The sequence below is a fragment of the Lolium rigidum genome, unplaced genomic scaffold (assembly GCF_022539505.1).
Source record: "Lolium rigidum isolate FL_2022 unplaced genomic scaffold, APGP_CSIRO_Lrig_0.1 contig_34836_1, whole genome shotgun sequence".
In the NCBI taxonomy this organism is placed as follows: Eukaryota; Viridiplantae; Streptophyta; class Magnoliopsida; order Poales; family Poaceae; genus Lolium; species Lolium rigidum.
The window spans coordinates 59,580-72,616 of NW_025900295.1; the positions used below are offsets into that span (position 1 = coordinate 59,580).

At 48.7% G+C, this 13,037-nt stretch overlaps 1 protein-coding gene across 1 annotated transcript; it reads right to left on the minus strand.

Moving 5' to 3' along the window:
• Window positions 1-2,564: 2,564 nt before the first annotated feature.
• On the minus strand, window positions 2,565-6,646 carry LOC124681178 (hydroxycinnamoyltransferase 2-like). The gene is made up of 2 exons (XM_047216122.1): window positions 5,962-6,646; window positions 2,565-3,765 (listed from the first exon to the last, which is right to left on the minus strand). The coding sequence occupies exons 1-2, from the start codon at window positions 6,382-6,384 to the stop codon at window positions 2,860-2,862; spliced, it is 1,329 nt and encodes a 442-aa protein (XP_047072078.1). The 5' UTR covers window positions 6,385-6,646; the 3' UTR covers window positions 2,565-2,859.
• Window positions 6,647-13,037: the final 6,391 nt, after the last annotated feature.

Genomic DNA, 13,037 nt, shown 5'->3' on the forward strand with positions numbered 1-13,037 from the left:
CTATGTAAAACTAGAAAATTTATCTTCAGAAAAACCTTATTTTTAGCATTGATTTTGTCTTTTTTTTACACACGCCACAACACAAGTCGATTTTTCATGGAACGACTTTGTGAGTGCATATCACGTGAAGATGTATGTGTAAATTTCCGTTTCAATTTTTTAAAATTTCAAAATATGTGTAACATGCATTTTAAAATAGAGGGAGCATATGCTCCCATGTGCCAAAACAACACTCTCATGCATGGACCACTATTCCTCCGTTCAAACATACAAGGCGTATAAATCTAAAGAAAAGTCAAAAGTTTTACAGTTTTACCAAGTTCGTAGAGAAAAATCTGAACATCCATGATACAAAATCAATGTCAAAAGATTCACCATAAAATATATTTTTGTTGTATACTTATTTAGTGTGGTAGATGTTCATATCATCTTCTATGTATTTGTTCGTACTTAGTAAGCCTTGACTCATGCCTTATTTTAGAATGGAGGGATAAACGATAATATTGAAAGAAAACTTAAATGTTAGTTTCCTCAGTTGTGCCACTTATAATGGCTGCTCGTTTGAAATAGAAAAGAGTCAATATAAAATCTTTTATCATCTGAATTACATTGAACACAAAAAATGTCTTATCTAGTACTATGTTCCAACCAGGGTTTGGTCCCAATAAACCCCATAGGTGCCCACAACCTCGCTTTTGTCAGAATTCATAGCAATTTGAACATATATCTGTCAAATTCCGAAACTATTCAGTTAGTGCCCTCTTGCCTAACCCCATCTGGACCTTGTGGGCGCTTCACATGTGGGTCTCAACAGGGCCCAATGATCAGCAGCTAAAACGAGATAGAGTTCTTTCACATCTTCGCAACCTGAATTAAATCTCAGGTCTTGGGTTGGTCAGTGTGCAATGGCGACAAATTAACCTGAATTAAATCTCAAGTCTCTAGGAGTCAGCGAGCTCCCACAAACAATTCATACCTACTTGCATGTTCGGCCAGCAGTACCCAGAATTCAACCAAGCCAACGTCCGTCGTCATCATGTAGTCCATGCCACGCAACGATATGTAGCCGCCCACGTTTGCGCTTCCAGATTAACGATTATCTGTCTGTTTCTGGCGAAAATGAAGTCTGCATTTGGTAGTAGCACTGTTTTGCACTTCTCGCTAGTTATCACTTGTCGGAGAGAAATGATTTTACCTTTTCGTAGAACGAATGCCTACAGTTCACTTCAAAGTTCAAAATGATTTTTCTATCATCGTCCGCCCCTATGAGCCGGGCTGTGAATATCACCGGTTGGTGACTGGCATTCTCCAAGAAGGCTAGAAATCTGCTGGCCGAAGAGCGGTCCACATTAAGCTCATCCTCATCGGACTTGGATGTAGAGCGATGCTGCTCGTTGGGAGATTTTCTCCGCGGCGATGGAAGGGCGGTCGATGCCACTCCGTTAACGGTTCTGGCCGAAGGGCGGCCGTGTGTGGCAACAGTTTGGACCGGCCACCGTCTTCAACCTCCTAGCATACTGCCGTTTTGGAGGCACCTTGCTCAAAAGCGAAGGTCGCATGCCATGGCAGCCTCGTTGCCCCAAGTGGCTTTGTCCATTGCAACGGTGAGGTGGTTTCTGAGCATTTCAAAGGACCTGATCGCGTTTTGCAATATGTGTTCGAGGTCCTCCTTGCAAATGGTCAAGGACATGTTCATATTTTTGTACATGTTTTGGGTCCTGATGTAATATCCAACGTGTACTACTTTCATATTACGGCTCCTTTAATTCATAGGATAGAAAAAATATTGAAATAGAAAAATCATAGGATTGAGAGGTCAGATCTAATTGAATCATATGAGAAAATATGAGAAAATGAAGTATGTTTGATTGTAGAAAAAAAATATTCTCCATGAGGTATGGCCTAATTTTTTTCTACAGGATATGTGAATCAAATAACTTGTGCAGAATATTTTTTATAGGATCTAAATCCTAAATAATTTCTAAACAAATCATATGAATCAAAGGAGGGCTTAATACCGAGTCAGTCGTGCTTGGACCCTTCTATGTTAGAAAAAAAGGTCTTTGAATAGAGTGTGACATTTTGTAGCTCGAGCTACATGTAGCCCTTTTTTTCAGAAATTCAAAAATAGCGTTTTATAGTTTCAAATAATTAGGAACCAAATTTCTATAGATAGACAATGATGTACTCTACGACTGTGAAACAAAACAATATGAAAGACTCAGTAGTTTGGGCTGTGCAAAATTCAAAAATCCATGGATCTGAAAATGTGAACAATACAGATTTTGAAACCTCTAACATTTATCAGAATTTGTCATTTTTGTGTAGCCTCTAATATAACGTATTTCATCCTAAAAATTTGCACAGCGGTGGAGTACATCATTGGCTACATTCAGATTTTTTTTCCAGATTTTTTTGAAACTTTAAATGTTGAATTAGAATTTTGTGAAAAAAAAACGAGAGATGTGTAGCTCGGGCTACACTAAGTTTTCCTCTTCGAAAAGGCCAATCTGAAACAGGTCTGTCTATCTTATCCATGATAACCAAATAAATAGGGAGCCAAATAAATAAGAATAACCTTATTGGCATTTATATTGTTCATATTTTGCATCTATTTACTGTCCGTTGTGCAAATAGATTTTTGGAAATTTGATAAGATGCACAAAATATGTCCTGCCCAACAAGGGCAAGGAAGAAGGGGATACATGCAGGAACTACGTCTGGAAATCAAAGAATCATTTGCTGCATCCTAGTAAGCTGTAACCAATATCGCCTTCTGCACTTTGCTCAGGTCCTTCGTCTCTCTTTCTGCGCTGCATCCCGTTGCGGCTGCGGTTGCGCAGGTGCTGCATGTTGGTTTCAGAAGTCGAAGATCATCTTCCGGAACTTCTCCATGTGCTCGGCCTGCAGCGAGATGGCCACCGACAGGCTGCCGTCGCGGTTGGCGCTGGGGAGCACGAAGGCGAGCCCCTCGTAGGCGATGCCGCCGGGTCCCATGAACACGGGCCGTCCCCAGCCGAAGTCGGCGTCGTGGATCGGGAGGCGCACCCAGCTGGTGAGCCCGAGGTTGGGGCACCGGAACGTGTGCGCGCCGCGGACCAGCGCCGACAGATCCGGCTGCAGCTCGAGGTAGTCCAGCGCCGAGTGGCAGTACTCGTCGTCCATCTTCTCCAGCGCCGCCTGGATCGTGGCCGCGCCGTTCGCCAGCGAGCCGGTCACCTTGCCAGCCTCGGCGAGCGGCGTGGCGGTGAAGATGACGTTGCCGAAGTACCCCTCCGGGAGCGTCGGCGTCAGCCGCTGCCGGCCGTCCGTGGCGCAGTACAGCTTGGTGGGCTGCTCCGGGGCCAGGCCGCGCGCCAGGGACGCGCATCGCCACACGTGCGCCGCGAGCACCGCGTACGTGCTGAACCGCGGCGCGCCCTCGCCCGTGGGGAGCTGCGCGCGGAGGCGGCCGAGGTCGGAGCGGGACAGCTTGAAGATGTCCACGGCCGTGGGCGGCGCCTCCGGCTTGCCGGCGGCCAGGGCCTGCGGCTCATCGGAGCCCAGCATGGCGGGCGCGGGCTGGTACTCGATGTGCGGGTGGGTCGGGGCCGGCGGGTCGCGGGCACGGAGGAGGGTGCGGTCGATGAACGGCATGACCGCGATCGGGACGCCGCGGCAGAGGTCGGCCCATGAGTTCATGAAGTGCAGGCCGGAGAAGCCGTCGGCGACGTGGTGCTGCATGCCTATGCCGAGGGCCACGCCTCCGCACTTGAAGTGGGTCACCTGCAGCAGAATAGCGCGCGAGTTAGGATCGAAAATGTTAAATTGCTCGGAATTCACTTTTTTATCATTTTATTACTGTTTGATCAAGGATTTCCAAGTTACTATTGTACCTACTGTACGGTCATACGGACAGAGATCGCATCTCATTAGCACGAAGAACAAGACTCGATGGAATAAAACGGAATGCAGCGCAGAGGAGCAGTACTAGGTACGACTTTGACGCGATGAAAAAACAAAACGAGCGGGTTTGGTCGACAGCTAATCCTGCTAAGCACAACTGGATCAGGCTGCATCGACTAATGATCTTGCATCATAGTACCTGCCAGCGACCTCACTAACAATACTGTTTAAGAACAATTATTCGGCATCTTGGATAGTTGCATCTCCAATCTAACGACTCACGGCAAGCTCTGTATGCCCCACATCATCTTACTTTGCGATTACAGTAGCTGAACTAACCAAATGATGTACTCCTACAATCAATTAACTACAGTCGACAGGTAAGGGTCGACCGAAAAACGATAGCTACAGGTTGCTTCCCAGCTCAAGAAAAGTCAGTAGCCGCCAGTTGATCAATCACTTTCTTGCAACCGACCGACATGTAATGTGCGCCCGAAGCAAAGACCATGGAGCAAGCAACCAAATGGTGTTGTTGCGAGGTTGCACATGATCATGATCTGTCGAACATACCAGCACAGTTGTTCGCTTTCGTGTTTGAAAAGTGTGGTCGGACTTATTAAGCTGGTAACACGACGCTTTCAAACAGTTTTAAATAGTTCTTCGGAATTTCTTGATTGGGGACTTCGGGCTGGAATTGTTTGCTCTTACAAGTGGGGTTGTTCATGATTGCTAAATCCAACGCCTGATATTTTATTATGACCAAGTCGACAACATGGGCCATCCAATACATTCTCACATTGAGATTCGCACTTCCCACATGGGGGCGAGTTCATAGCTGTGGGTTCCGCTACCTGAATTAGTTCGTGCCGCCAATCACTGCACCAACACCGTGATTGCACCATGTGAAAGCTTAAGTCACGCATTGGCGGTAGACATGACATGGGCTAGTTCTTTTTTTGTGGAATTACATTTTGTTTACATGAGTCCTAGCTACAGAGAGACCTACGAAACGGAAACAATGCCATCTACTCATGTCAACAAAGCAGTACCCTATCCACCCCGAAAAGGATAGCACACATTTATCTAAATTTAGATGTATCCTGCCACATCTTTTTCAGGACAGAGGGAGAGGGAGTAACTAAATAATACCACGCCACTATGACCCATGCCAATTGCAACAAAGTTCCAAATGCGTAATTTTCAACCTTAACACGTGGCAACCGACGCCGACACTAACATGATTGATCATACTTCATTTGTTCCATTATACAAAGTAGTACACCCTCCGTTCCGAAAAGCATATCACAGAGCTATCAGAAATCGGATGTATCCGTGGCTTCCTTTTTTAAGACGGAGGGATTAACTAACTATTAACGTCGCCGAATTGCTATTTTTGGATTAGCAACATTTTTCATAAGATGAGGATAACAAAATAGTTTGCACAATTGCAGGATTTCAGTACTCCCTCCGATTCATATTAATTGACTTCAATATGGATGTATCTAGAACTAAAATCTGTCTAGATACATCCATATTAGAGTCAATTAATATGAACCGGAGGGAGTACCACAATCTAGTACTCCCTCCGTCACATACTAGTTATCGATGATTTAGATGTATCTAAACATATACAAAATGCACCTAATTTTCGACAACTAATGTGGAACGGTGGAGTATATTTTTGGTGTACAAACCCAGGATGTTATGTGTGAAGGAGATTTATTAAAGTTGATAGTAGAAGCTTGGGTTTCATGTAAGGACAGCTCTGCGTTTGCTGACCTAGCGGTAGTGGCAGAGCCGACAAGCAGGCCAGCTGGATATTTGGAAGGTGCAGTCAACCATCGACGAAGCGAGGGTGTCATGGCCCCACACGTCATACACAGGTCGTAGCCTAGTTTGGTCCAGCAGAGCTGCTTGTCTGGACGCGTTCGCACCGATCGGCTGCCTAAACGTGAGTGACAGACATATTCCACGTACGCGCGCGACGGACACGCGTACGTGCGGCGCCGACGGCCGAGAGACAGGTTCCCGAGAGGCGAGAGCGGTCAATCAAGCGCGCGCGTGGATTTTGGTTACCTGTGCGACGAGCAGCGGGTACGACGATATTCCGCCGGTGAAGTCGACGGCGGGGATGAGGCGCTTGAGGTCCATGGTGGGCGCGAAGTCCCCGAAGTCGTCGACGGCGCCGTCGGGCGCGTCGGCCTCGACGAAGAGCACGCCCTCGGCGTTGCAGTCGATCTCGACGCGGCCGTCCTCGTCGCGCGCCAGCCGCCCCGCCATCGGGTAGAAGGGCACCAGCGCCTCCGCCAGCGCGCGCCGCATCCGGTCCCCGTCGAAGTAGCAGGCGACATCCGCGTCGGCGTCGCCGCGGCGGAAGAAGTAGACGCTGGGCGTGTGGAAGCGCGGCACGACCAGGTCCGGGTTGGAGTTCCAGAGGCGCAGCCGCGGCGTCTCCTCCGCCGGCACCACCGTCGCCGACCCGCGCACCGTGATCTTCATCTCGTCTTTGCACTTGCAGATCTGGGGCTCGATCGGTGGAGGGAAACTAGCAACAACAAGAACAACTAAAGCGGAAAGGGAAGCGGAGGAAGGTCGATCGGTGTCTAGCTACGTGGAACACGCGTGGTAGGGATTAAAGGGGATGTTTGGTAGCTCTTGGTGGAGAGCTGGTGAGCGAGCGGGGGGTGCCGCGGCTTTTATAGCCGCCCCGCCATGGGAGGGAGGCGGGGACTTGCCCTCGCTTGCCTTTTTTGTCGTTCAAAAATCTTTTTCTTTTTCTGGTTCGAGTAGCTCGATTGCTTCGTGGGAGGAGGAGGTGACGGGTGGGGAGTTGGTGGGATGGATGATGACCAGCGGAAGTCTCGCCAAATCCTGGGTGGACGCGGTCCAACCCACCGTACCATGGACGCGCTGTCGCTGCCGGTGGCGTCTACGCATCACCGTGATCCGCTCCATCTCTCACCGCTGCATCAGCACTGACAACAGCTTCAGCCTTTTCACTTTTGGAGGTTGGGGGAGTAGGGTAGAAAAGGCAGCTAACACACCGCGTGGTGTGGCATGCTCATTGCCTCGTTGCATCAGCAGCCTCTAATTTTGTTAGCAGCCGTCGATCTTCTATGGACGATTTTGTTTCTCATCGAAGAAATTTTGGAGGGTTCGTCACTCCACCATCACATCAGACACAGTGTGGTGGAAGATTCTAACACAAAAACGACTGAGATCGCTCGATATTCCCTTAGTCGTTAATATTAAACGGATATACGTAGCTCTGTACAAAATCCGTATGACCCAACTAAATTGTACGGACATATAGCATACATATAGATACGGGTATGCACGTACGACGGCTCATCGACGGCGACTGTTCCGAGCAGTGACGATCGTGGCCAGCGGGCGGGAAGGACGGCAATGCGGTGCTGGACAGCTACGAGGCACAGCGAGACGACACTGGCCAACACGACCATCAGCAATGCCTCGCATGTGCGTGCCGACACGGTTGGCACCGACATGGAGGCCGGACGACGGTGCAACGAGAGGCTGGACAGTCCGGCGGAAATTTGACCGGATAGTCCGATGCCTTGGGAGTGTATCGCGGTGCTCGTGCCGGATTGTCTTGTGATGCCCGCGATGGACTGTGTTGCGGCGGCCGGACTGTCTTGTGATGCCTACACTGGATTGTCTTGCGGTACCGCTATGAACTGTCTCTCGGTGGTTGGACTGTCCTGTGGTACACGCACCGGACTGTCTTGCGACGATGGTGATGTCATGTGAGAACTAAGAAGGTAGTTCTTATAAATTCCCCACACCCATAAAACTATCTCATAAAATTATTAATAAATCTGTGGATTATTAATAGATCAGTCTATTAATTAAAAAGAAATTTAGGAAAAGGAAAAATAAAATGGTCTACTCTCTCGGTATTATTCACGCAAGAGATTTGCACCCGTGGCAACTCAAAGTTCGGCCTCCTTCTTTAGCTTTTCCAATATTGCCAATGGTGGTGCTTGCTTGTTGGGGAAGATATGAGGTACGCATCTAAGAGAAAGAAATAAAATGTCAAAAGTGGCATGCATGATGACGCTTGGATAAGAAAAACACATGACGAATTTTTTTTCCATGGCACGTGCAGACATGCTAACCAGATTGTAGACATTTGGACAAAACTAAGAGAGGTACACCTCAGTGAAGGCATAGATGATGACTTCCTTTGGAAGCTATCAACGAATGGGCGATGTTCCGACATACACGGCATAATCCTTAGAGGCTACGATATCATCAATAAACACCACGGTTTAGGAGGTTTGGGCACCTCCTAAGATCATGTTTTTTGCTGGCCTTGCTCTACAAAACGGGCTTTGGATGGCCGATCCCTTGGCAAAGAGAAGTTGTCCCAATTGTGGATTGTGCCTGCTTTGCAACACACATCTCCCCTTTTCTCCAGATGCTGCTTCACCATCCGGCTATGTAGGCTTGTGAGGGATCAGGTTGGCCTATAGAATCTTTCCTACCGAACAATAGTTCATTGTATCTTACAATAAATGGTGGCTAAAAATATCCTTGGTTCCCCTACTAACCGTAAGGCGGTGGCATCTCTTAGGGCATCTCCACCGCGGTGACCCATCCCACGCCCGCGCGTCCGGATGGGTCCAGCCGGACAAATACGCGGCCCAACGCGGCGACGCACCGCAAATGCGGATGGCCGCGGCGTCCGGAACGACGCAAACGTGGCCCAAATCTAGGCCAGGTTTGCGTGGCCGCGGATGGCACGCGGCGTTCTCGCGTGTCCGCCTGGTCCGCGTGGCTGGCCCAGCTGTCGGTGCCCCAGTCCTATTAAATGTGGACTCCACACTCTCCACTCCGGCCACACGCACGCACGAGCTTCCGCGCCACCATGGCCCTGAAGCGGGAGTTCCTGCCGTCCGCCAACGACCACGAGGCCGGCAACAGCCGGCGAATCGCGCCGGCGGCGTTCGAGATGGGGCCGCCGGCACCTCCCATCCGCGAACGGATCTACGTCACCGTAGCGGTGGCGCAGATGTTCTGGGATGCCGGCCCAGGAGGACGCCCAGGCGGAGGCGTGGGCCTTCCTCGAGATGTCTCGTCGGGAGGAGGAGGCCACGCGCCAGGCGGCGCTCCGGGAGGAGGAGGAGGAGCGTCGGGCCGCGCTCCGGGCGGAGGAGGAGCGCCGGGCCGCGCTCCGGCAAGAGGCGGAGCTGCAGGCCGTAGCGGCGGAGCAGCTCCGGAAGGAGTCCGCGTGGAGGGCACGCCTGCGCAGGCCGGCGAGCCCTCCGGATCCGCACTCCGCCTGGGAAAGGGTGCAGTGGTCGCCCTGGCGTGTCCAGCCGGAACAACGCGTCGCCGCCGGGGGGTGTCGTCCTCATCGACGGCGACGACGACGAGTACTACTGGGAGTAGTACTTCCGGCGGCCACCGTGCTCCCAAACCCTGGCCTAGGGTTTGCTTTTTTTTTAGTTTAAAGCCCATATAGGGCTTTCTTTTGTGTAAAAATTTCCCAAAATAGGGCTAAGTTTAATGAACCACTAGTTTAAATTTACTTTTTTGTTGTTTTCCTTTTTCATTTTTATTTTGTTACATTTGTGTTGCGTCCACGCGTTGGACGCAGCGTGCGACCCAAACGGACACGCGGACACGGGCCGCTATGCGGGTGTCCGCGCGGCCACCCAAACGGCCCAAAACAGACGACCCAGCGCGTCCGTTTGGGTCGCCGGGTTGGAGATGCCCTTACCCTACTTATCTCTTGGAAGGTGTGAAATAAAATAAATGCACGGGTCTTGTGCAACAAGCACGCACCGCCTTCCGTGCTCCTCTCTAACGTCAAGGAGACTTGACTTTTGGTAACCATGGATAGAAAATATTTAGGTGAAGTAATGCGGGAGGGAAGGCTTTTGTAATTTTGGACCCTCATGAATTCTTTGTGTAAAACCTTTTCTCAATTAATCGATTAGGAAAAAAACTATTATTTTTTTCAAAAAAAAGAGACATCCTTCGGTCCTAAACCTTTCCAGAAATGAAGCGAGGGGCTATCGATTTAGGGTTGAGGAGACGGTCATGTGAAGCCACCAATATCTAAGTGATCGATGTGGCCCGCAGAACTAGAACTAGTAGAGGAACAAACGTATGATTAAGCAACGACGCGTATCTGGTAGAGTCAGTTTCCGAGAAACTACAACAGCGTATTACTTGTATTAGAACAGGTGATTGTGTCAGCTGGCCTAGCGGTTGTGCGCAAATAAACAAAAAACGCAGACTGCTTCAATCTCTGGAGGCGCATTGATACACCGGTTACCTCATATATCTACAGACCTACAGTCAATGGTGCTTTCGATCAGTGTCTTGTATATGGAGACACTCTACCACATTCCTACCGTAGCTGTCTCGTTTCATCTAGAAGAAAAATACTGCCAGTAGCACACAGTAGCTGTCTCGTCGAATCAGCCGTATAGCTGTGTGTCCAGGAAATTTCAGACTAATTAATTTGCTGTCAGTTTTTTTTTTTTTTTTTGAAAAACTAATTTGCTAATTAGGATGTCGGACGAGCTAGCTGCCGTTCGGATAGGGATAGTGCAAGGATGCAATGACGAAATCACTCGGAACCTTGCCGTTGCGACGACGCCGTCGCGGCCGTTCTGATTGCGAGAATTTCGTTTGATCAAATGGTCCATTGCGATGGGGCTTCAGATTCGGCGCGCGTACTTTCACGTGCGCGGCGGTTCGTAGAGGAGCAGCTGCGAGCACGAGGACTTCCTTGAATCTAAATCTTAATTTAGAGCATGTTTAAGAGAAACGCTATTTTAGCGTGGCGCACAAAAAAACCGCCTACACTTTCACCGCTCCGATAGACGCGTTACACGTTGTAAAACAAAAAAAAAAAATCACGCGCTGCATTCTGCACAATCGCGCAGACCAAATATGACACCTCCGTTCCAGCGTTCGGCAAAAGTCACAGACGACGCCCGCACCCAACGACCTCGGAAATTTCACGGCGCGCACCCATCTCCGTTTCCGCTTTCACTCCGGTGTTGCCGCCACCCCTATTCCGCGTTGCTTGCTAGCCGTGGTAGATAAGCGCGCACTCCACAAGTTTTTTTTGGCGCACCGGCTCTACACAAATCGACGGGCGACCAACCGCGCCACCGCAGTCTCTACCGCCTCTCGGAGTCGATTTCGCGCTCGGCGAGCACCTCCGCCGCAGATTTAGCACCTCGGCGCGCACCTCTACCCCCCGCCCGCGCGCAGGACCAACCGCTTCCGTCGACGCGACATGATCCACGGGGAGGTACGTGGCGCCCCCAAATCGATTTTCCATTGTAGAGGCGATTTGGAGGTCAATTAAAATTAGGATTTTCATTTGCAGATGACCTCCTTGTATGATTCGTCCGACGAGAAGATGGATTTAGAAGAGAAGAAAAATATGTTGATGATTTTGGCTATGCGCGCGAAGCGGCCGAAGTATGGTGGTTCTGTCTTTGGTCGTCGAAAGTTGTGGAGGGAGCAGATTGAGGGGCACAACAAGTTGATTCGCAGCTATTTTGCTAAAAATCCAACTTTCCCTGAGAGCTACTTTCGTCACCGTTTTAGGATGAGTACCGACTTGTTCGACCATATTTGCAAAGCAAAGGAGGAATGCTTGCGGCGAGCTTGGGCATAGCACTTACCAAAAAGTGATCGCGGCCTTGCGTATGATGGCATACGACATTTCAACCGATCTTGTTGTTGACTACTTGGCAATGGGTGAGAATCAAGCAACTGAGTGTGTGAAACGCTTTGCAATAGCCATTGTGGAAGTGTTTGGGGAACACTACTTGAGAGCCCCCACTGCTGAAGATACAACTAGGCTTTTGGAGATGAATGAAGCTAGAGGGTTTCCCGGTATTCTTCGATCAATTGATTGCATGCACTGGAGTTGAAAGAATTGTCCTGCAGCTTGGCATGGACAATTCAAAGGCCACAAAAAGGATTCCACCATCATCCTTGAAGCCGTGGCCGATCAAGAGACTTGGTTTTGGCATTACTTTTTTAGAATGCTGGGTTCCTGCAATGACATCAACATCCTCCAACGCTCACCACTCATGACAAAGATTGCCAAGCGTGAAGGTCCACCGGTGCAGTTTGAAGCAAATGGACACACATACAACTATGGATACTACTTGCTGACGCCATCAACCCAAGGTGGCAAACAATTGTGAAGCCACTTAAATATCCAGAAGGCAAGAAAAGACTCTAGTTTCATAATGCACAGGCGGCAGCTAGGAAAAATGTGGAGAGTGCATTTGGAATTTTGCAAGCCCAATTTACTATTGTTAGGGGACTGGCTAGATTTTAGGATCAAAATATCATTTGATATATCATGACCGCTTGTGTCATCATATGCATAACATGATCATCGAGAATCAGCGTGGCCAAGAATTAGACTCCTCCTTTTATGACTTGATGAAAGTTCCCAAGTGCGTAGGAGAGAAGAGAGACTAGCCCAATTTATTTTCTCATACCTTGCCATTCATCAAACCGAAGTGCATGATCAACTTTAACTTGATCTCGTCGAGGAGTGGTGAAAGTGGAATGGGCAACAATGAATAACCAAATTTGTTTTACCATTTATTGTATTTGTTGTATTGTTGTTAGACATCTATTTATTCATTTGAACTATTCATTGTTGATGTTATTTGTGTTGTAATAATAATTGAACAATTTATTGATGACTTTCTTTGTGTGCGTTTGATCTTCTATTTTGGAGATGGGTGTGAGATTTGTGTTTGTGCGGCCGCGCACTGTAAAATGCAACGTCTGGTGGAGCGCAAAATTTTAGCGCGCGTTGTAAAGACTAAAATAACGCTGTAAATGAATTTTTGTGCGTGCAAAAATAACGATTCTGATGGAGATGCTCTTAGTACCTTTTGCACATGATAGGATGACCATTGAGGTAGCCAGATGCAGTGCATAGTTGCGACCTGCTCTTTCGATCATTCTAAGCAGCTGCAAGATTGTTTTGATTTCCTGCCTGGCGTTGTTGATTGATGGGGTTTTATATCGCTAAGACGCCCTCAAGTTTCTGTAATTATCGGTCACTTGTTTGTTACCTCTTAGATTTTTTTTCCTCTTTCAAATTCGGAATTTTTTTTACCATTTTATTG